We start from the raw sequence: 22,692 nt of genomic DNA, 5'->3' as shown, positions 1-22,692 counted from the left end.
AGCATCTAGGAACCGGGGTGGCACAAAGTACTGGCTTGATTCCCCAAACCCAGCAGAGTTGTTTGATGTAGCGCTGCTGCTTGTTCAAGTTGACAAGCCCTAACTCTCAGCCACAGGAGTGAATTCACACATGTTGCTGGAGAGGCAGAAGCCTTGTTTGTAGCTGAGGCATTAGCAGGGCTAGCATGTGCTCAGCTCTGCGCTCTACGGCTTGGCCTGAAGAAGACCTTTGGGGGGTGTAAGACACCTCAGTGCCCCAGTGTAAGACACTGATACATTGGGGGCTGGGTTCTGCTTCCGGCTTTCTGTTGGGGTGGGTTCCAAAAAATAGATGGACTAAAGGTCTGAGAAGTCCCTGATTAGCATTTGGTGGCGATATGGTGATTCCTTGTGGACTGTGCTTGTCTGTACTCATGGATCATGTGTTCCAGCAAGAGCCAAGACCCCCTCCTCCCTCCAGATCACACAGGAATAGGAATTCTTTAAAACTGCACAAACCCCAAACTCCACTGCCTGATTTTCTTTTAACGACCAGCAGACTAGCTGAGGACATTCATATTCAGTTTAATTCTGCTCATCCCCACATGAGAGCTCACAGGCTGCTTCGCTGCAGTCTTCCTTGCTCAGCGTGGTGCAGAGGAGCAGCACGCACAGCAGCAGCTCAGCCTCCCAGCCTCCCTACAGAAGACACAACGAAGGTAGAAAGGAGCCTTGTGCCAGTCAGGTCTTTATCTGGCACAGGAGCATCCATTCCCACCTGCCCTCCTGCTCTTCCATTCTGCTGGCTGCAGCTTGATCTTTTTCCATTGAAATCCTCGTGACTCTCCCATTGGCTTTAATAAGAGGAGAATCTTTATATGCCAGAAGCGTTTGCCGTGCTCTGTGTTAATGGCCGTTAGGGACAGGAGCCTTTTGTGTGTCCTGCCCCTCGTCTTTCTGGGGATCTTTGAAGGTTTGAATTGTTGTTAACCTAAAATAGGACATTCAGGCTGAAGAATGGTTTTTCTTCTAGCTGTTCTTGTCTCGATGTGCCTTGATATGAAAGTGCTGGAAAAGTTCACATCACCCGCTTGGTGAAGCAGGCGCTGCGCTCATGGGCTGGTGTGTGCTGGCATGGGGTGAAGAAGGGGCAAGAGCCAGTCGGGCTCTGGGATGGGTCATGCTGTAGGGCATCACCAGGGATGGGGATGTGGCCAAACTGTCTGCGGTCAAAAGCTGTGGCAAACCTGCCGCATAATGCAGAGCTGGAAGTGGCTTGCGGCATGCAGGGAAGGAGGAGGTGGCAGCAGGGTCCCCAGGGACCCAGGGCTAAGTTTGTAGAGTTTATTCTCTAGGGTGTGGCTGCTTCTTGTAGAAACCACACAGCCTGCTAAGGGAATCATACCTGCTCCCCTTCCAGCTCTCTTTCTTTTTCTTCTTTTTTCTTTTTCTCTCTTCTTTCTCTTTCTTTTTCTTCTTTTTCTCTCTTCTTTCTCTTTCTTTTTCTTCTTTCTCTTTCTGTCTTTTCTCTCTAACTGCATTATTGCTTCCTCTCTGCAGATGTTAAACCTGTTTGTGGCTGTGATTATGGACAATTTTGAATACCTGACAAGAGACTCCTCCATCCTTGGGCCCCATCATTTGGATGAGTTTGTTCGTGTCTGGGCTGAATATGACCCAGCTGCCTGGTATGTACGCTGTTACAATTATATGTGGAGAAAAAGGATATACACTGTGTAGAAATACCATACCTGTACACACATACAGCCTGTTTTAATGGGAGTACGGCTCCAGAAGGAAAACGACTCCAAAGCTTGAGGTAACATTGGTGGTAAATGCTCAAACTTCAATTCACTGTGCACTGGAGATGAACAAACCTGATGTCATTACAAGGGCATTTCCTTCAAATAGACACAAGATAGATATAAACCAACAAATCAAGAAAGCAAAACACACCCTCCTCCCTCTCCCATCCTGGGGCAAAAATTAATAGGGTAAATTCAAATGATCTTGGCTAAATGGCCAAGTAGAAAAGCTGTTTAGCTTTTCCAAAAGACCTTCGATTGCCTTTGGTTTCGGCATCCACTTTGGAGATAAAAAAATACGCTGAATCTCTTGCTACTGGCAGTACTTTAGGAAACTTGGGAGGCTAGGCCTTGTTATACCTTATTTGTGCAGCATTTGTCTCCTAGTTGAGAACCACCTTAATGGTTTCACAAATCCTGTGCAGAGACCTGAAGACACACACAAAAAAATTTCAAGTTTTCAAGGTGCTCTCTCTCCCTTAAAAGGAGATGATGTACTCCATTGCTTTGCATCTGAGTCAAGTGCTACAGGCTCAGACTTCATCACTTGCTTTCACCCACCTGTGAGGCAGTAGGAAGTGACATGATGTTTCTCAATGTAACAGTGGTTTGCTGAAAACGTGATTTTTAAACAGACACTTCTCATCAAACCCCATGTTTTGATCTTGGAAGCCTCCTTCTAATGACATCAAATTGTAGAAGGGAATTTTGTTCTTCTAAATAATATTTTAGCTTTTGGACTTGCAGCTGAAACATAAGACGTGCAAAATAATAAGAAGAAAATGCAATAAGCCTAACTTTGGAAGCATTTCAGTTCTCAGTGAGTCTCTGATAAAATGTTCCTGATATATGAGTGTGTTAAAGGAGGAAATGGTTTTCTCACAGCCAGACGGTGAGGTGTTTGGTTTTATGGTTTTATCTCTGTGTTTTTCTTATTCAAAGACACTTGCAGGGAAAGCTGCACACCTGGGCTTAGGTACCATGGCAGCGGAGGAGTGGCACTGTGCTGTGGCAGACCCAAGAGCCACTGCTGAAGCGTTTTAAGGAATTTTTTTAAAATGAGGGAATGGCTCTGACCAGTGATCACTTCTAGAGCAAGACTGACTCTATTGCTTTTCTCCATTGCCTACAGGAAGCTACTGCACAACAGTCCTGGTGACTGTGTTTTCATTTCTAGATGCTCTAAGATACAGGTCACAGTAATTTCCTTGATGTTCTGCAGCTTGGGAATTTGCCTGTTGGGAGACTTTTTTTTATTTAAGCCCTACTGATTTTGTATCCATTTTCCTTCCATGAGTTACTCTGCAATGAATCTCCTCTGTATTTGTAATGAAGCTGCCTCCAGCTCCTCCAGTCTTTCCACTCTTTTTTGTTTCCCTTCAGTAGAGACAGATGCAGAAAGTGTTTGTATAATCAGCATCTCAAACTCCCTGCTAGGATGCAATTAAGCTGCTTTAAAATCTCAGTTAAATTGATTTAGGTTAACTTTAAATGTAAACCTATTCCAAAATGACTGCATTTCTCTGAACTGTGTGTGATTTTAACTAGCTCAAAGCCATCCTTACTACAAGCCTGCATATATCCTGCACACATACTAGCAGCCTGCAATCTCCAAGCAGATTTTCATTACAAGGTGCTCTGTAACAGAGATAAGTCCTTTGTGGGTATTTGGCAGGCAGTAAATAGCTTTTTTTCTTTTTTCAAATCCAGTCCTATCTCTTACCACTAGAAAATCTCAATGAGCCTGAAAACTTGGGAGTGCCCGTTCTCTCCTTGAAAAATAGTCTTGGCTCTGATTAGCATCTGTGGGAGGAGTAACACACCTGCAAGGGAAAAAATTAGTATCAGTGTGGTTTTTTAACATTTATGTGTTCAGGAACTTTCCACCCATAAGAAGCACAAGCAGTAAGTTTACAGAAAGATTTGCTCGCTCTATTAATTCTGAGAGCAGACGTTACATTTTGAGAGTCACTTAGGGGCCAAACCTTTTCGCTTCTAGAGCTGTTAATACAGAATATGTCATATATTAAGATCCTAATTCTGTTTTTCTCTAACCTTGTTCCTGTTTTGCTCTGGTGTGAAGCTATTGATGTTGGCAGAGTGACCAGGGGCAGAACTGCAAATCAAAGGACAGCCAGGACATGATGCTCGAGCCTTGATCCTAAAACATGTGCATGTTCTGGATTTTCCGTGTGTGAATAGTTCCACTGAAATCACTTATGTTTTTGTAAGTGGGACTAACATTTCCGCAATTTAAAAGTAGTCTGAAATCCATTCACAGTTTAAGGCCAGAACAGATCTTGTGATTATTTGGGCTGAACTTTTGTGAAGCTCTGGACATGGCATTTCACAATAGCTATCCATGGACTGAGCTTAATAACCTGCCTTTTAAGGTACTGCTCCCAGCAGTACACCCCATTTCAATCTGAAGACACAGAGCTTTAGAGGACCCATTTTTTATTTAGCTGTTTTTTCCACTAGCTGGTCAAACTCACTGAAAGAAAAAGTGGATCCAATTTTTGTTTTCCATGTGAGCCATCTCCTTTTAGCATTTCAGCTCCCAGTATAGACAAACATAGGGGAATGATGAATAATCACCACAGCATAATTTTCAAGAAAGAAGACTCCCAGACAGTGTTATCTTATACTTAGATGCAGGTGAGCTGGTTCCTACTTCCATCTGTCACTAATTGATTGACTCTCTCAAGGTCTCTTCTTTGATTGTCCCAAGGAAAAGGGAATTACAGTATTTGTCCACTTTTTGTAGCTTGAGCCCCTCGATGAAAGATGCTGCATGGGTAAAAAGTACAAGTGTTGTTATGCTTTTGTTATATAGATAATATTTTAAATGTGGGCTTAATGTGTATGCATTTACATACATATTTCCAATATCACCTTTGTTTTTGTTACAAAATCCAACTTTCTGTAAACTTTTCTGGGGAAAAACATTCAAAAGGAAGTAAAAAATGCAGCTAGCAGCTGTTGTTCTAGATATGTGTCACACTCAGTAGGGGTAAGTATGGGGAAACTGTTGGATTTAGGGGTTGCAGAAGCCTTGGGTTCACAGAAAAAGAGAGCGCGAGAGAAATGGGGTGTACACAGCGGTTTGGTCTGGGGCTGGAAGTTAGTCAGGAAAGCAGTGAAAACACTGAATTTAAGGATGAACTGGGAAAGAAAAGAAAATTGGATTTCTATGAGGTTTTATTTGTTCAAGGTATATAAAGTGAGTGCTTTATCTCTCTTATACCACCCTTCCCAGTGCATAGCCCTTAGAGATACTGGAAATGTTGGTCTTGCCATCCCATTCGCATTAGTTGCTCCCAAGAGCAGAGGAAGATGTGACTGGCAGCGCCTTCAGCGGTCGGGAGGAGGCAGGTGCTCCCAAGGGAGAGCTTTTTCTTAGCTATTTGAGACAAAGGGATGCTGACGAAAATAAACAAAACTCAAGTAGTTTTAAACAACCTGGGAAAGAATCCCTGTTTGTCATGATTTGTCATGATTTGCTTCCATGACCTTCTGATGCAATACATCTGCTGGTTTTCAAGCCTTCCATGGATTCTTAGAGACCTCAGGGAACTGCTCATACGTATTTACTACACGCTGTTTTACAAAACTGTTCTAAAATTTCGGTAAACTTCTTGACTCAGTTAAACCAATATACTTTTTATAACCACAATTAGGCCTGCAGCCAAGATTTGCACAGTTCCATTTGATCTGTTTCTGAATTAATAGTTTTGAGTTGATTGTGAAGATTTTGAATAGTCCTTATTTTTTCACATCCAAAAAAGCAGTAATATTGAAGGAGATATTCCAAAATATTCCAGACTTCTTTATATAATGTACCAAAATAAACATAGTGAAGCCAAATCATCTCATCTTTTCTTTAGAGGTCATTCTGAAGTTCAATACAGCTCTTTTTGTACATGATTTGGTTACTTATGAAAGATTAAGAAATCCAATCCTGCTGTTAAATTAGCTGAAAATATTGTTGGGAGTTAATGAGACTGACCATAAAGCTACCTCAAGGCATCTGATTTCACCTACTGGTAACAAAGGCTGGATTTTCCCAGTGCCAATGGCCAAGACAGCTCTCGAGATGGCAGTTTCAGGACTTCCAGCGAATTGCTTATTGCCCATGAAGCAAAGTACAGCCCTGCTGGGGTTACGTAGGTGGTAACAGTGGAAGGTAAAAGTTCCAAAGCTCTTTTGAACCAGCTAATTTGAATCTCAGTAATAATCCATTAAATAGGCTATTTGTGTGCTGCAGGCTCTGGTTTTGTTGGGCTGCTACACACCTGAGTGGTGGGTAAAGGCTGTCTGTAGGCAGATGCTCAGGCACAGGGAATTAAAACATTAGTGATAGAGGTAACCAAATGCAATGGTTGGAAAGCCTTGCACATGACACTGAAGGTTTCACAGAAGAAAATCCAAGGATAGAGACTTTGTTGAGCCGTTGGAAGTTCTCTTTCTCTCTCTCTCTGTTAAAGTGCCTCCTTCATTGCAAGCCCAGTTGCTGTCAGACTAACCTTGCTTTTCAGTGTGTTTTGCCCTTCCAACTTCTCCTGTTTGCCTGGGGAAAAAACTGATTCCTCATGGTTTTTGCTGTTGTAACATCTGATGTTTTCTTTCCAGTTGCCGGATTCATTATAAGGATATGTACAATTTGTTACGTGTAATTGCTCCACCCCTGGGCTTAGGAAAGAAGTGCCCTCATAGGGTGGCATACAAGGTTTGGAACTTCAGAGACTCCCTCCAGCATTTTCAGTTCTGGTTTTGTTTCTTTTTTACCCACCCCCAAGTGCAAACGCAAACAGTACAGAAAAGAAACTGTAATGAAACTAACCCCTTGCCTGAAAAAAGGAATGATTGACTGACTGCCTCCTTTTCCCTGGATGCATCTCTTCCCTGTCTACTCCCACACCCAAGCTGGCTGGAGACAGGCAGCTTTATGAGACAGTGAACCCTCCAGCTTCTCTCCTGCCGGGTCTAGGTGGGAAGTGTTGGGGAAAAGCAGCACAGCATCTGAGCACTTTCTCTCTATATATGCATACTGGAGAGAAATGTCATCCCAAGATTTCTAGGGAGTAGCAAGTCCATTTTATTTGGGCTTCATAGCATTGTCACGCCAGTTGAATGACCAGCATTTGAACCCTTCCCTTTCCTGAGCTGAAAAGACATTTGATCTGGGCACTGGTTAGCTGGGCAGCAGAGTGGCATGGTTACCTGGGCTGGGGGGAGATGAAGGGATGAGCTTTTCACAGCACAACAGCAACAGCCAGAGATTGCCTTAGGAACAAAATTACATCTCTGAGATCATAAGCTATGATGGACATCCAGTGAAACCTCCTGCCTCATGGCACAGGAAAAGTATACTGTGCTTGGGAGCTGAGGTGGGTAATTAAGGACAGATCTTGCCAAGAAATCAGCACAGGATGACACTGGACTTCAGTGGGGTCCCAGTTACAGGCAGTGATTTTCTTGCAGTCAGTGCGTGGAGAGCAGAAGATGAAGGAGAGAGAAGTGGAAGCAGCCAGCATGGAGCTTACTCTTCTCTTTCACTCCAGCCCAGGTGTTTTCCACACCTGATTGGGGATTGAGAGTTAACAAGCATTGCAGAGAAGACATGAGACCCTGCACCTCCAGCCAGGGAGCAGGGGCAGAAGAGAGAGGCCATTGGCTGTAATTACAATTTGTGTCTCAGCAGCTTTTAAATTAGCTCTGGGCTATAAAACCTGGGTGGTATTTTAACTGCATTAGTTACAAAAGACAGGAATAGATCTTTTTGGCTGGGTAAGTTCTCTCTTCCACCCCCTCCTGCATCAATGCTTTGCATAGGAATTGAGATCCATGTCAGGGGAGCATGCTGGTGTGTGAGTGCCTGCTTCTGTAGCTGTCCTGCTTGAGAAAGAGGTTTCAAATGGGTGCTTAGGTCTTGGTTTCCCTCCTGGTATAAAGGAGATGATAATACTGTCCTGCTTTTCCAGGGGTTAAGCATTAATTAATAACATGCTGCAATATACTTAGGTCTCCTCAGTTGACAGGCAGCACAGATTTGCACAATATAATAAGCAGGCAGCTTGCTGGGAAAACAAAATGAGATTGTCACAGTCATGCTCCCAGTTTCAATAGTCAGAAAAAGGCAAAGCAGGAGAACTCCTTGCTGTTTCTGCATCCCTTGCTTTTCAGGCCAGGATTTTATTTACCAACAATGTGCGCTGAAGGTAGATGCCATCAGCTGGTCTAAGGGCCTTTTCCCAAATCTCTGCAATTCCCAGTTCCCTCTAACATGCAGGACATCCACCTGCCTGTGGTGGTGGAGACAACCAGTTAACGTTGTCTTGATGAAAGAGGGGCCCCCCCAAATGTAAGGGAGAAACAGGTCCCCTTTCCACCACCTTCCTGCAAATTGAGTGCTGGGCTCTGGTTTCGTCAAACCTGAATTTAGGCTGGAGCAGAAATTCAGCCTGGCTGAGGTTTTGCAAAGTTGCACCCTTGGCTTGGCATCAGAGCAGTCCCAGTCTGTCCCCTGAGTGAACACACCAGGATTGGCTTTTTGCTTCTCTCGTAGCCCACAGGCTACCCTGAAACCTAAACTTTTTATTCACTGAAGGAAAGCTGAATATTTTCTCTAAGCCCTATCTCTCTCTGTCCCATAACTCTGCCTACCAGCTCTCCCTGGCATGGTGAATACAGCCTCTTGATTGACTGGTTTGGGGGGGTGAGAAGGGGAAGCATCCCTCCACCCCTGCAAAGAGCCAGCCAAACCCGAGCCCTCCGCACACCTTCTCCACCCCAAGCAGAGACATCAATCATTCCCCACAGGGACCCACGTGCCGAGGCACAGCTCCGGCCACGGGATTTCCCTGCCGTGATGAGGAGACGTTGGGCATTGAAACACAGCAACGGAAGCGGAGAAACCTTTCTATTTACCTACCTCCTTGTTTTGGTTTTGTTTTCCTGAGAAATCTGATTAACCGGATCTCTGTTTTCTTGTCTGCTTTCTCTTCTCTCTCCTCCTTTTCATTTGCTCCATTGTGTTGCCTTTTTCCCCATCCCCTTCCTTCCCCCGCCCCGGTCTGGTTTGATTTCTGTGTCCTCTTGCTTTTGCCTCCCTCCCTTTGACTCCAAGCGGGCGCATCAGTTACACAGACATGTATGAGATGCTGAGACACATGTCCCCACCTCTAGGCCTTGGAAAGAAATGCCCTGCTCGTGTTGCCTATAAGGTAGACCAACCTCCCTAGAAACTCCTGCCAAACCACCAGCTTTTTGTGCCGTGGCTGAAGTGGGTGCCGGTTTTCTGTGGCATTAGTGTTGTTCTCCTGGACTTTTCTGGTGCTTTCTCTGCTTTCCAAGCAGACTGGATTTGGGATCTTCTGCCTTTTTTTTTTTTTTTGGTAACCTTTTTTTGATCTTTGAAACTATGGCACATCAGTTTGTCTTTCTAAGTATGTCTCTGCTATCTCTATCAGTGTTTCTATCTTTCCTATCTCATTCTGCTTCCATTTAGGCTAATTTGGGGAGGGAAGGTGCTAATGAGCAAATTACCCTGCCAATATGATCCCCATTTGTCTTCCTACAGCTCTTTGACTATCCGTTCTCACTAGCCCTTCAGTAGTATGTTGGTTTTTCCCCCCTCTTAATTAGATTGGAGTAATTAGAGTAGGCAGTACTGTAGGAGTTAGCAAGCTATTAAACAGAGGCAACACCAGAAGGGCTCCTTAAATACCCGCATGAAAGAAATTATTTTAACAGAAAACATTTAAGACAGTAAGGTGAAGAAATCACTCAAACTTATTGTTTATTCTGAAAAACTTTTTAATTGAACCACAAAAGTGCATTGTACCCAAAAGGCTGCTAGCTGTTGCCTTTCAGACACTGCCTGGATGAACGCAGTGGAAACTCAGAGAGACACAGAGCTGAAATCACGGAGCAGACGCAGACCCTGCCAGTGAAAGTCGCGCTGCTCTCCCAACAGCTCGCATGGCACTTGGAAATTTGTGTTTGCAGGGGTGATTCCTTAGAAGTTTTTAACATTGAACCTCATGGTTTTGGAGGGAGAGGTTTGTCATAGGCATTTAGCATTGGTGTAATTGAGCATCCATCAAACTCAACATCAAACAAATCATCAAACTTTTTTTGCTGGTGACGTCATTTTGGCCACCGCCAAGCCTAATTACTGCACACCACCATGACTGGTGCAATGGATCCAGATCACAACAGCCCCTCCAGTAGTGCTAGTTTTTTCACTGAGGCCCTACAAAAGCAAGATTTTGTGAAGAGACTCAAGCTAAACCCAAACCTGGGCCTGCCTTTATGTAGGGCACTTAGCAGCAAGAAGAGGTTCAGATACGGCTTCCTACAAGATCCTTCCTCAGTGTGTTAGGATTTAAAATAAAAAGAAAATTGAACTTAACCTTAAAGCTAGCCAGTTAGATAACTTTTCTACGTGCCTTTTAATTTGTTTCTGGCCACTTTGGTAGCTGCTTTACAAGAGCATCTCTATTACGAGCAATTCATACCCACCATACCAGAACCAAGCTTGAGAAACCCAGCTATGTCAAAATGCCCAATCCCAGGTTTCAGCTATTTCAGATAGATGAGTAGATAGATAAACATCTATATAGAAGTACGAATTATACACAGAAACCCAGTGATTTTAAAGCAATCAATGTCTCTCTCCTTTTAGCAGCTCTGAGTTTCCACTGACTTAAAATGGAGCTGTGTCCTGCTGAAAGTCTGGCATTAGGTGTTAGCAGCTGGGCAACCAGGTCTGCCCTGTGGTCACACATGCATACCAGAAGCATAAAGCTCTCCCCTCCCCCCCCCCAAATCTTGTACAGTTAAAAAAGGAAGAAAATAAAAGGGGATAAAAAGATCACGTGTTAAAATAGGCATTTTAAACAAGACTTTTGGCTGATTTTCATGGTATGGCGTCTCTGTGCCTCTATGTGATTGTTCTCAACTGCTGCAGGAGACTTTCCCCGGGCAGAGGTACTGCAGCTGTGCCTTCCCTAGTCTGTCTTTTCCCTGTGAGTTAGCTGGTATCTCATTTAATTTGTTTGTCTTTCTTTACAGAACAAATCCACAGAACTTAGGTACATATGAATGGTTTCTTTTTAAAATACAGACTCCTGATTTTTTTAAAGACATCTTTAATTTTTACCCATGTACTGAGAAACCTTTAAAAGGTGTCTGTGTATGACTGAACCATACATAGAGATGGATTCAAGTCAAATAGCTCAAATCTAAGCTGAACATCAGATTTCTCCAGATCTGAATTTTTTCCCATGGTGTAAGCCTGCAGCTTGGGCTGACCCTCACTCCCAGCTATGGCTGGTGATAAAACTAAACCCTCATGGGGAGGCAGTACCAGTTTCTGCTTCCTCCCTCCTCCACTTCTATGTGCAGCACTAGGAACAGCATGACCATGGAGACAGATTGGTGCTGAGCATCTTCCCGCAGAGGATGGCTGTGTGTAGGTCGCGGCATCCCCCTGCCCTACACCTGCTGGGTGCCCCCCACCCCCCCCACCCCGGTGTCACTCTTTCTGTCCTCCCACAGTTGATGGGAGACTTGGTGAGGACGGTACAGCCCACCCAGCCACCCACACCTCCACGCAGAGCCAGTGTGCAGAGGGACAACGACCCCCTTGTCCCGCAGCTGTAGCTGAGTCAGTGCCGACAGCAGCCAGAGCTTTGCCTCTGTGCTGTTTATGCTCTCTCCTTCTGAACCAAATGATTTGTTAAAAGCCTTACTGTTCTGTTCGGCAGAAACTCTTTTGCCCCACATGTCCACCCTTTTTCTTTCCATATATGTTTTTCCCAGTTCTCTCTGCAAATTTTTTGTGTGTTTTCCCCCTGTCTTTGTCTGTGTTGCCTTCTCAGTATGTGCACACTGTCATTTTGTTTGGATTTTTCCCTCTTTGCAGCCTCTTTGGCTGCTGTCCTTCCTTTCTGCTGTTTTCTGGTTCCTCTTTCTCAACTGTTCTCCTTGGTTGGTGTGACCAGCCCCTGCAGTTTTGTGTGCGTGGCTTGCTGCTTGCCCCGAGGTGCATGTGTGGGGTCCTCTGGTCGCATTCCTTGAGCACCAGGAGAGCTCTATCCTGCGCTGGGGGGGAGAAAAGGGTGAAGGAACTGAATTTTAGAATCTCTCCTACCCAGTCAGATGAAAAGAGGGAAGAAAATCACTTTGACTTCACTCTGGTGTCTTGAGATTTGATCACTTGTCCATTTTCAGACAAGGGTGGTAGTGGTTTTTTTCCTCCATTTACAGTCATGTATTGAGACTTTGAGGCCTTTTAAACAGACTCAGCTTGTCTATAGCAAAGAGTCCTGGGGTTTTATATGCTATTCAGTAGTAGCAATAAGGGCAGAGCGGCAGCCAGTTTTGCTGGCAGCTGGAGTCAGTCTGTCCTTTGCACCACAGAGCTTTGTGTGCATCTTTGGAGAAAATGGGAGAAGGAAATGCCCATGACGCTGCTAAATCTTTCTGGCACTACAGTGCCATCAAGATATCTTGCAGGTTTCTGCAATAGTGGGGTTGGAGAAGGGGTTTTTTTGAGAGCCTGGCAGCGTAATTCTTCGGAGCGGTGTGGTGCTAGGAGAGGCAATAACCCAAGCCTTTCCCCACTGCTCTTCAGCGTCATCTTTTTACTTCCCTCTCTGGGGACAGGAGAAGACAGCATTGCCAGCAGGCACATCTCCACCTCTGTCCAAGTCTAGCTCTAGGTGAAGCCCTGCATGGAGTCTGCGGGCTGGTGATGGCAGCCGGAGGGGGCTCTTGACTTTATTTTGTGGTTCTGTTGGTGCTGCCAAGCACAGCTTTGCACACCATATTTCAAGGGTGATTTACTGCAGGAATTAGGAGGGCTCTGGCTCTCCCTTTAGCACCTCCTGACATACCCAAGGCTCCTGGATATGTGATGGGGGGTGATCTCAGAGCTGAGCTGGCTCCTCATCCGCACCAGGGCTGCACCTCACCTTGACCGTCACAGCCAGGTGGATTTTAAAATCTGGATTAGGTCCCTGAAGGCTAAACAAAAGTTGGAACGGTCTGTTTGCTAGCTGCCCAGCCTTGCTACCTCTTCTGCACAGAGCTAGCATCATGCGTCACTTTTGCTGGTCAAGGAGCAAGATTACATGTCCTGAAGGTAGGATGACCACTCTATGCAACAGGTCCAGTTGTGTGCCAGAGACAGAGCCCACGTTTCATGGCACAGACCTGGCTCCTCTGTTGGCTGTGAGAGGGAGGAAGGCCATGGCCAGCCTCTCTGAAGCCAGCAGAAGAGTTAAATGAGAGTAGAATAATTACAACTAGGTCAGGGTGAATTATTCATAGCAAATAATTTATTCACCAAACTCAGCCTCGTTTCCCACAAGCAATGCTCCATTGTCCCGAATTTATTCACGTTTGGGGATTATTCCCAGAGCAATTCTTGTCCCAGAGGCTGTGCGAGAGCTGCTGATGGGATGCTCTTAATAATTCAAATCCATTGGGGTGCCAGCTAGTTTTCCTGGCATTCATAGCTCAGTATGCTCCTCTTCCTGCTAATGTTTGGACAAATGTGTCGGTGAATAAAATTTATGGTGCAGATATTTCTGTTCAGTGCTCACTTTCTGGGTCAGGCTGGGAACCAGCAGGAGACCTTTTATGCCTGCTTTTGACACTGGGATGAATTTTCCCCCATTTCTCTAACATGTTCCCTGCCTACTGGGACATGGTCCAAGAAGTTACTAAGCAGAAGATCTGCAGAAAGGGCATAAATTCTGTCAATTCTGCTTGACACAAAGGTTTGGTTCCTCATTAGCGATGTCTTTGTTTATTTGCAATTAAATCACTAGTAGAAGCTGAGGGGTGTCTGCACCCCTCGTGACCACACAAGTAATAGGAGTAAAAAGTGTTGCCTCCCTAACCCTGGCTGTAATCGGTTACTACCTCGTTATCTGCACAGAGTTAATTAGGAGACTAGTCTAGAGACAATATTGCAGCTCCTGCCTCTGGGGCCTTTTCCTGCAGAAACATTAACGAGCTCCCCTTGCCCTCACTTGCTCGGGAGGGGGATGTCTCCGAAACCACCTAATTAAAATCAAGGGCTGGAGGAGAGTTCCCCAAGCGCAGCTGGGAAATAGGAGCGGGGACTCCATCTGCTGCTGGCTGCTTTTCCTCAAATGCTCTTGGAGGAAATTGGGGATGAGGAGGGGAAGAGGAGAAGCATGGGGAGCTGGGAAGCCCTTTCCTGCCAGGTCTGGGCACCTGGGAGGGATTTTTACCTTTTTTTTTCCTGCTCCCTAGTTATTAATTGACCTGAACTTCTCTCATTTGTGGCTGGCAATTCCCAGGGCACCCCAAGTGATGCAAGCTTTTTACTAGTGCAGGGAAGCATTGGGTCCCCTACCATCTGCATCAGCAGGCTTGTATGTTTTCCTTCTGGGGTCTAGAAAGATGGAAAACTATCCAAATCAGATTTTATTTTTTTTTTAATCAAATTTTCATGTCGTATTCCAAAGCATGAGGAGCTGGTAAGACGTGGTCTTGAAGTGCAGCTTCAGCCAGGAGAAGCAGCAAATATGCGGGGAGATGTTAATTTTACTTTAAACTGTGTACAGGCTAAACAAATGGTTTGGGTTCTTTTAACCATGTTGTTGCCCATGCTGTATGAAAAACAGAGATTTTTCTCTTCTATCCTGATGAAGGATGAAAATCAAAAGTTCTTGATTAATTTTTCAAAGAGAAATTTTGGGTCAATCAGAATATTTGACTTTGAGAAATTTTACCATTTTCAATTGAATTCCTAGAGAAAGGTAAATGAATTAAAATATAGGCAAAATTAGAAAGTAGCTTTGAAAGGATTGAAATTTCTTGCTCTGCACATGTTGGAAGGAAATACTTTTTTGTTAAGGTTGTTTTATAGTATTGGGGGGGAAATGAAGATTTCTTTTTGTTTACGGTTTCAGTCTTTCAGTTGCATTTCTGGCACTAGGAAAAGGCACCAGACAATGTGCAGGCAAGTTCAGATGCTGAGTCCCTCCTCTGGGATGGCTGTGCCAATATCTGGCTGACTCCTTGGCTCCTCTGGGTGTCAGTGGTGGTGCGGGGACATGGTGTGAGCATGTCTCACCAAACTGCCTTCTCCCTTGCCTCCCCCACATGGTGTGGTGGCAAAGCTATTTTGAATCAAAGATGAATCAATTTCTTTCTCCCAGCTGCTTCATCTTCAGCAGGAGCTCTCCTAGAAATGTGGTGTATCTTTTTGAGCAACAGATTTTCTCAATTTGCTCTTCCAAGAAAGTTTTCACTGATGTTGGGAAGGATCTGGGGCGACTTGTAGCCAAAACCTGTTGGGCTTACCTGCAGGAGGTTATAAGGCACTTCTGTCCTATTTAATGGCTTTTTTGGCTAAGAAACGGGCAGCTTCTCTGCCCTGGTAAGTGCAACTTGCAACCCACCTTGCAATGCAAGTGCTCCTCAACTGGCTGCCAACAACCTGCCCCAGGGGAGCACAGGGAGATGCATCTCTGTTTGCCACCCCAATAGAGAGGAGAGAGGGAGACATCCCACCCAAGCCAGACCAAGCCTCCCCTCTCCTGACGTGACCTCTAGAGCCAGTGGCCCCCAAGATGTGGGGCTGCAAGATGTGCAAGGACCTCCACAACAACCACACCCTCTGTTGGCTGATGGTTTATCAGATCAGAAATTGCAATGACCTAAAGGTGTCTGGGTTAACCCGTTTGACCAGTTTTCATATTGGGATGGAAAAAATTGCTGTAGAGCAGGCAGTGCTGAGTGTAGCGTGGGGAGGAAGGAAGGGACCTAGTCTAGGGAGAGACTCTTGAGGTGGCTGTTTGCAGCACTCCTACTCAGCACTTGCACGTGAGTTTTGCTCAGCCAGCCTTCCTGCAAGCATGCAATTGCAAGTGTGCATTCCCTTTGAAAATCTCCCTCTAAATCCTTTGTCCTTGATTAAAATTTAGGAGGAAAGACTTTCATATAGCATTGTCATGTGGCCTGGATTCTGCATCCATTCCCTTTGGGAATTTGTTCTAGAAAGTCAGTTGGGGGGACCTGGGACATCTCAGTGCCAAAATGTTTCTTAGTGCTAGTTTTTGTGAGGATAGAGCTCTCCTGGGAGGAATTATTTCTCATCTGCTTGTTCTTCACTTCCATGCATCTTCTGTCTCTCTCCATCCCTTACCTCTCTCTCCCACTGAACTGGGATTCAGTGAGACTCTGTAAGTGGTAACTATGGGCTTACGGGGATATAATAATTGTATTGCGACTTTTTGTGTGCTGAGGGCAGAAGTCTGAACTAAAATCCTGTTTCTTTTGACACAAGTGAACAGAAAAAATTGTTGTGGCATTGCCAGCATTTGATACTGTTGTTGAATTATAAAGGGAGGAGAGTCTTGGCTTTGATTTCCCTATCTCTGAAGCTTGTCAGACATGGAAGATAACCTCTGGTCATGCTTTAAGAAAGCTCTTTGAGATTACAATGGTTTGTCTCAGACTTTAGGAGACAGGGTAGGTTGTTACATGAGTCTCTTGTCCCTGCTGCATGCAACAAGATCTGAAGACGTGTAATAAGATAAATAAGGAGGTCTCGGCTCCTCTGAATGTCAGCTCACTTCAGAAGCAGTTGTTTTGCACTGGACCAGTGCCCTGTGCCCTCCATCAGCACCAGTACATGTTCCCCCTGGGGGGGATGTTTTCTCTTTGGCTGGCAGAAGGTACCAGGGCTGGAGTCTGTCCTCTCTCAGGACACCAAAGTACCTAAGGGAGCTCAGTTCATACCACTGGGAAACTGTTTCAGGGATTTCTCTAAGCAGGGAGGCTAACCCACTGATGGAAGGGGGACCAAGTCTTCATTCGCCAGTCTTGGCTTGGTTTTGGGTAGAGCATAGGAGTAGGAGTCAGGGCTCATACTGAGCCCTCCGCCCCTCTCTGCCTCTCGCCTTGCCCGAGACTCCAGGCAGGTCCCTGCTCTCAGCTACGCCATGTTTCCCTTCACCAGCAAAACCTGCCGTTAACAGTGGGGCTTCTACTGCACAGCTTCCCCAGGCCAGCAAGGAGGGTGAGCAGGGTTGCACGAGGCACCCCTGAGCCACTGCGGGCGCATCTGAAGGGAGGATTGCACCAGCAAAGCTGCATCTCTGAAAAATATTCGCAGCCCTTAACATTGCATAGTATTATAGTGCACAGAGCCGAAGTGGGATCTGGCCCCCTCTGTGTACTCTCTGCCTCGGCGAGTCTGCAGCCTGCTGCTGACTGCGCTTAAATTTCTTTAGCAGCATGTTGGGCTGTTGTTAAACAAAGAGAAGGTTTCTGTACAGCGATAGGAATCAAAATAGCAGCCTGAGCAGCTTTCAGATGTGAATGAAATTCCCTCCCGAGCAAGGGGCCCAGGCCAAGCTAATACTTGGTTTTACCCGCTGCTGCGAGGCTCTGCTCAGACAAATTAATGTCCAATGACTTCCTTGGGTTGCATGTACCCTCAGAGAACGGAACCACAGAGGCTTGTCTGATATGGCTCCGGCCAAGGAAGTTTCTAAAGAGCTTGTGAAAGCCGAGGAGCTGAGAAATCATTAGGTTGCTGAAGGAGGAGAAATCCATCCTTTAAATGCGTTGCTAAGGTTATCAGCAAGGCTTGGAGAGTGCTTCTCCCCATCTGCATTTACATGCTCTGTTGCCAGCAGTGTTAAGGGAGCCACAGCTTTCCAAAGCAACCTCCGGTACTTCACTGCTTACAAGAATGATGAATTTGCCGTATCAGAGGTGTTCCTAACTGATGATGGGGAAGGACTTGCTACCAGGTCTGAAGATCTTGGAAGATACTGATCCTGGGGAACTGTTCCATGTTTGGACTGAAAGAACATAACTGGGGGAAATTATAGTCCTGCTTGTGTTAATCCAGCCTCTTCCCCTATGGGTAAGGTCCAGATGGAGCTGTGTAGCTCGTTGGCTGGAAGGAACAGAGTAGACCTTCAGAGCTCTTGGGATGCCCACAGAGAAAGAAAGAAAGAGACAGAACCAGTCTCCAATAAAAAGGATATTGCACACCTTTAGTTATTAGCAGCCAGTCCCAAACTGTCCCAGACTACTTGAGCCACACCACAGGGCTCACCAGCCTTATTTTCCAATGTGCTTCTGGCTGCGTACAAAATGCATCATCACAGGACCACTCCTGAGTCTGCACAGCTCCTGTACAAAGCATTCGCCTCCTGTTGTCATTGCCACCAGAAGCGTCTTCCTGGCATCCCACTCACTGGCACAGCTGGAAGAAGCACAGTCACTTTCTGGATGGAGCCGCATCCTCGGATGCTGGATGCAAATCCTCCATCACCTCACTTCATTTGAGAGTCCCACTTGTTGCTGTTGCTCCTGTTGTAGAACAAGAAAATAGGTGAAGGTAACCAATGTCGGAAAGGATGGCGGCGGTGGCTTCCTGTTTTATATCTCCTGAGCATGTTGTTTTGGCAGGCGTGATGGGTACCAGCCACATGTCTGGAGGCTGCAGACATAGTTGGGAGACTTTCATCAGCAGGGTACCAGGCTCTGAAATGGGATGAAAGCATTCAACTGACTTTTTTTGGAAGAACTCCCTTTGTAGGATTACAGTACAAGTGCTGGCAAGTCAACTGTTTAACCACTAAAGTCACTGTTACAGCTCAGACCTGCTCCTGAAAAGGAGTTGATGTCTATATGGAGAAGATGCGTTTTAGCTCAGTGCACAAAAGGTGAACACGCATTTGTAATCTGGCTATTTCTAAGGGCTGGCAGGTGAGAGGGAAGGGTGGCGGGGGGGAGGAATCCTGACCCACGCTCACAGCCACCACGTTTTTCTCTCCAGCGCCTGGTGCGGATGAACATGCCGATCTCGCCTGAAGATTTAACCGTCCACTTCACATCCACGCTGATGGCCTTGATCCGCACTGCCCTAGAAATCAAACTGGCCTCAGGTGAGAGGGAGGTGATGTCTGACAGCATGCGTGGGCTCAAACCCCAACTTTTCTGTTGGCTTGGTGTCCTCCCGAAACCACAGAAATTCTGCCCCAGGTGGAAATCCTGTTTTCCTGTTGCCTGCGTGCGCTCTGCCAGCGCCCAAGGACAAGGGAGCTCTGGGGACAGGCAACAGAGAGGGGTCCTGAACATCACTCTGCCTTTGGGGTGGCCTCATCCTGGCATCCCTGTTGATGAGATGTGAACAGCTTTGACCATCCCCGCTGGGACATCTCCAAGGAGAAGCCCTGTGCATGTGCTCGTTGCTGTATAACAGAAATGAGAGTTTCCACACCTGTTTTCTAAACTGTTCCAGCACGAGGGGAAAAAACAGCCCTTCCTCTGCAATTGCTATCTGCTGGCAGCAAAGCAGTGACACCAAGTGCCATGAATCACATTCTGCCTTGAGATAAAATTTAATTATTTAAGTGTTTAATCAGGCATTTACTTGACTTCCCAATTAAACATTTCAATGTAATAAAATACACTGGCCTTTTCTCTGGGTCATTACACTATTTAATCAGGCTGGCTGGGGTCAGAATCAAGGCATGACTGGCCAAAGCACTTTTATACCTAATTTAAAAGCTAACAGGAGGTAACAATGCTCTTACAAGCAAAGGGCAGGGCAGGGTTAGGGTGTTGTGCTTTTCCTAAGTGGTTTTAGGCCAGCCGTTCAACCTCTCTGTATTAATTACCTCCCTCATATGTTGCTTAAACTTTGTCTTTGTAGCTTTGGGTAGGCAATGCTGGAAGAAGACAAAATTTTGAGGTCACTGGGACTCCCTAAGGGAGTGACAGTGAGTATCAGACACTCATTTCTAAGGATGCATTTAGGACTGCCCAGGATTTTAGGGGCCAGCACCATATTTTAGTAATAACCTCTAGATAAGGACGCTTAGAGTTTATATTTTAGGATTCTAGTTACCTGTCAGCAATGGTAATTCAAACTTCCTTTTTCAACTGAAAAAAGGCTCCCTCCACCCTTTTTTTGGCCGCACACTGGAAGGGAACTAGAGAAGAAAGCTCAGTTGATAGTGCTGGATTCTTTCTAAGGTTTATATCTGCTGTGGGTTGTGAGGTTTTGACCCATTTTGTTGTTATGTGCTTCATTTGAATAGGTTTTGTGTGCTACATTTAATTGAGTCTCTAGTGGGACTAACAGGCCCTTAATAAACCCTCCCTAATGAGTTTCGGTGTGGGAGTTCAAACCTCCATGTAGCAGAGTACCCAGAGCCTCCTCCCATTACTTTTCTCTTAGAAAAATAATCTGTCATTCAGATGAACTACTTAATTGCCTACTGTGCGGTGCATTCATTTGGGAGCTGGCCTGTTGGCTTACATATACTTTAATCACTTTCCACTTGTGTATTGAGACCTCACTTTGGCCATTTGAATAATGCCGCTGTGTTCGGCTCTTTCTGTTCTACATTGTGATATAGCTGTTGTTTGATGCTGCTGATACAGAACAGCGTGCTTATGTCTCATTGCCAAAAACTTCAGAAAGAGTTGGTGGAGAGGGTTTATAATAAATCATGGCATTGCTCATAGTCCAGCACCTCAGACCAGGTCCTTTGCATTGCTCCCAAGAGGTGCTGCTGCTTTCTGCTGACTCTATCCAGCACCCCAAATGAGCACTCGGGTAGAGTAAGTCTGAGCTTAGGTTTAAGCCCCAAGTAACAGCAGAGGGTCAGTGGGTTGAAGCAATGATGGTCCTGCTGAGTTCACTCTTGTCACGGAGGAGGTCACCGACTCCCTTTGCGAAAGCTGCTGCAGCTGGTGCTGGCTTGGTGCTGTCAAGAAATGGGAGTGAGGGAAGTACCTTCTGTGCTTGCTGTGTAAATAGCGGTATGTGCTGAAAGGACAAGGATTTTCGCTCTTCTTCATGTGCCTCTTTCTCTCCTCTCCCTTTCTGCAGGGGGTGTTAAACAGCACCAGTGTGATGCCGAGTTGAGAAAGGAGATCTCACTGGTTTGGCCCAATCTGTCCCAGAAGACTCTGGATTTGCTGGTGCCTCCTCACAAACGTAAGTGGTTCATCAGCAAGCACCCAAAGCATCCCAGCCAGCTAAGAAGCCCAGAGTAGGTTTCTCCCTCCTTGCCTGCTCTGTCTCTAGCCCCATCTAGGTGTACAGTCATCTAGAGGATGCAGCAAAGAAACCGAGTGCTGTTCAGCTTCTAGGTATCCTCTCTGCAGGTTCACAGCCTGCACCTCCATGCCATGGTCACACAAGGAGCAGGAAAGCTGAGGTTATATTTGGCACGTATTTCATTATGCTACAGTAAAATTCCTGTACTTAGGGAAAAAAAAACCCAACAAACCACTTTGCCAAGAAGGGACCGATGCCCCGTGTGGCCTCTTCCAGAGGTTTTTCATAGCTTTGTCTGCCTCCAGCCTGTGTCTTACAGGACAGGAGAGCCATTTCTACCATCTGACCTCCAGAAAACTGGGAGAAGAAAATTAAAGCTTGCTGAGAACTTACAGAATCAGAAGTGAGGTATTTTGGGGCTAAAGGCCTTTGTGTTACCTGATGAAGGCCTGGGCAAATGTGCTGAGAAAATGGAAAGTTTGCCGTTATCTGGATTGGCCCAGTCAAGGGCCAGGATTCCGGATTAATGAGAAACAGTGCAAAGCAATAAAGGCATTGTTAATTAAGAAAAATGAGGGAGCTGAGGAGGTGCAAATCAGTGAGTAGTTACTGCTGAAGTCTTTTCCTCCCCTCCTCTCTTGATGCCTATATATCTGCTGCTTTAACTCTTTGCTGTATGGTAAGTGCTCCATTGCTGTGCAGGGAAGGGCTGGTAGCATATCTATGAGGGTGAAAAAAGACATCTGGAAAAATGAAATACTCTTTAAATGTATATTAGCCCATTATGCCCTGGTTGACTGTAATTCAGAGAAATAGGAATAAGGCTTCTTTGTTGATAAAAAGCTGGCTGTGGATCTGGTATTTAGCAATTCTTTGGTTGGCAATGCTTACAATGCCACAGAGTTTTCCTGCCTGGTTTTTTTCTACATGGTCTCTGTGAATGTTTGCCACAGAAAGCTAGAGACAGGGGCCATCCTCCTCAGATGTGATAGGCAGCAACAGGCAAAGATCTGAAGAATTCTGTTGTAAGCTTTTCTTGGTCTTTTTTTCTTTCCCCCACTTTCCTGTGTCTGTTTTGCCTCATTATTCTAATGTCGCCTGTTCTTTCTCCTTGTTTTTCATGCCCATTTGTTGTTATTTCTTGTGCTTGTTGACTTATTTTTCTCTTCTCCTGATCCTTTCCCATTCCTCACCTGAATGTCTCTGCTGCGTTTCACCATCCTCTGACAGCTGACGAGATGACTGTGGGGAAGGTCTATGCAGCGCTGATGATATTTGACTTCTACAAGCAGAATAAGAACAGCAGGGAACAAGTCCACCAGCCGCCTGGAGGCCTGTGCCAGGTACTCAGCCGAAAGGCGTCCTTCTTGGTCCTCCCTCTTGGGCAGCCTCTTCGCCAGTGTTGGGCAGCTCCCACAAGAGTCACTGGCACGTTTCATCCAGAAAGTCTGGATGCTTCTCCAGGCAGGGTTTGAAAATGCTGTCTCAAAAATGGAAATCTCTCCTGAAAGTTTCTCTCTCTCAAAAAATACAAATAAAAAAATTGTTGCAGTTGCCTTTTCTAGTAGGTCTGGAAAGATCTTTTCCAAAAAATGTCAAGTGACATTTGACAGTCTAAGTCCTATTTTCAGAAGTGGCCTAGGGAGTGGGGAACACCAAAAGATTTCTTTGGGACACCAAAGAATTATTGAAAGCTGATGATAGTTTGGCTATAAAATGTTTAAGTTACTTTTGAAAAATGGGAATTATTCAAAATCATTTTGGGTCTAATAGATTTGAAGATTTTTACCGTTTCTCGAAAATATTTCCACACAACTGGCTTGGGAT

At 45.5% G+C, this 22,692-nt stretch overlaps 1 protein-coding gene across 8 annotated transcripts in view; it reads left to right on the top strand.

Annotated features, from left to right (window-relative positions):
• Positions 1–22,692, top strand: part of CACNA1B (calcium channel, voltage-dependent, N type, alpha 1B subunit) — a 305,196-nt gene that overhangs the window by 270,172 nt on the left and 12,332 nt on the right. For all 8 annotated transcript variants that reach the window (XM_010571032.1, XM_010571027.1, XM_010571030.1 and 5 more), the window contains 5 exons: positions 1,540–1,667; positions 6,417–6,513; positions 18,631–18,739; positions 20,695–20,802; positions 22,096–22,208. In XM_010571032.1, coding sequence (XP_010569334.1) covers positions 1,540–1,667; positions 6,417–6,513; positions 18,631–18,739; positions 20,695–20,802; positions 22,096–22,208 — 555 coding nt within the window. The remainder of the gene's footprint in view (positions 1–1,539; positions 1,668–6,416; positions 6,514–18,630; positions 18,740–20,694; positions 20,803–22,095; positions 22,209–22,692) is intronic.

This window comes from Haliaeetus leucocephalus, unplaced genomic scaffold (genome assembly GCF_000737465.1).
Source record: "Haliaeetus leucocephalus isolate CR32 unplaced genomic scaffold, Haliaeetus_leucocephalus-4.0 Scaffold306, whole genome shotgun sequence".
Classification (NCBI taxonomy): Eukaryota; Metazoa; Chordata; class Aves; order Accipitriformes; family Accipitridae; genus Haliaeetus; species Haliaeetus leucocephalus.
Note: the sequence above shows the minus strand (reverse complement) of the source record. Positions and strands in the feature narration are given on the sequence as shown.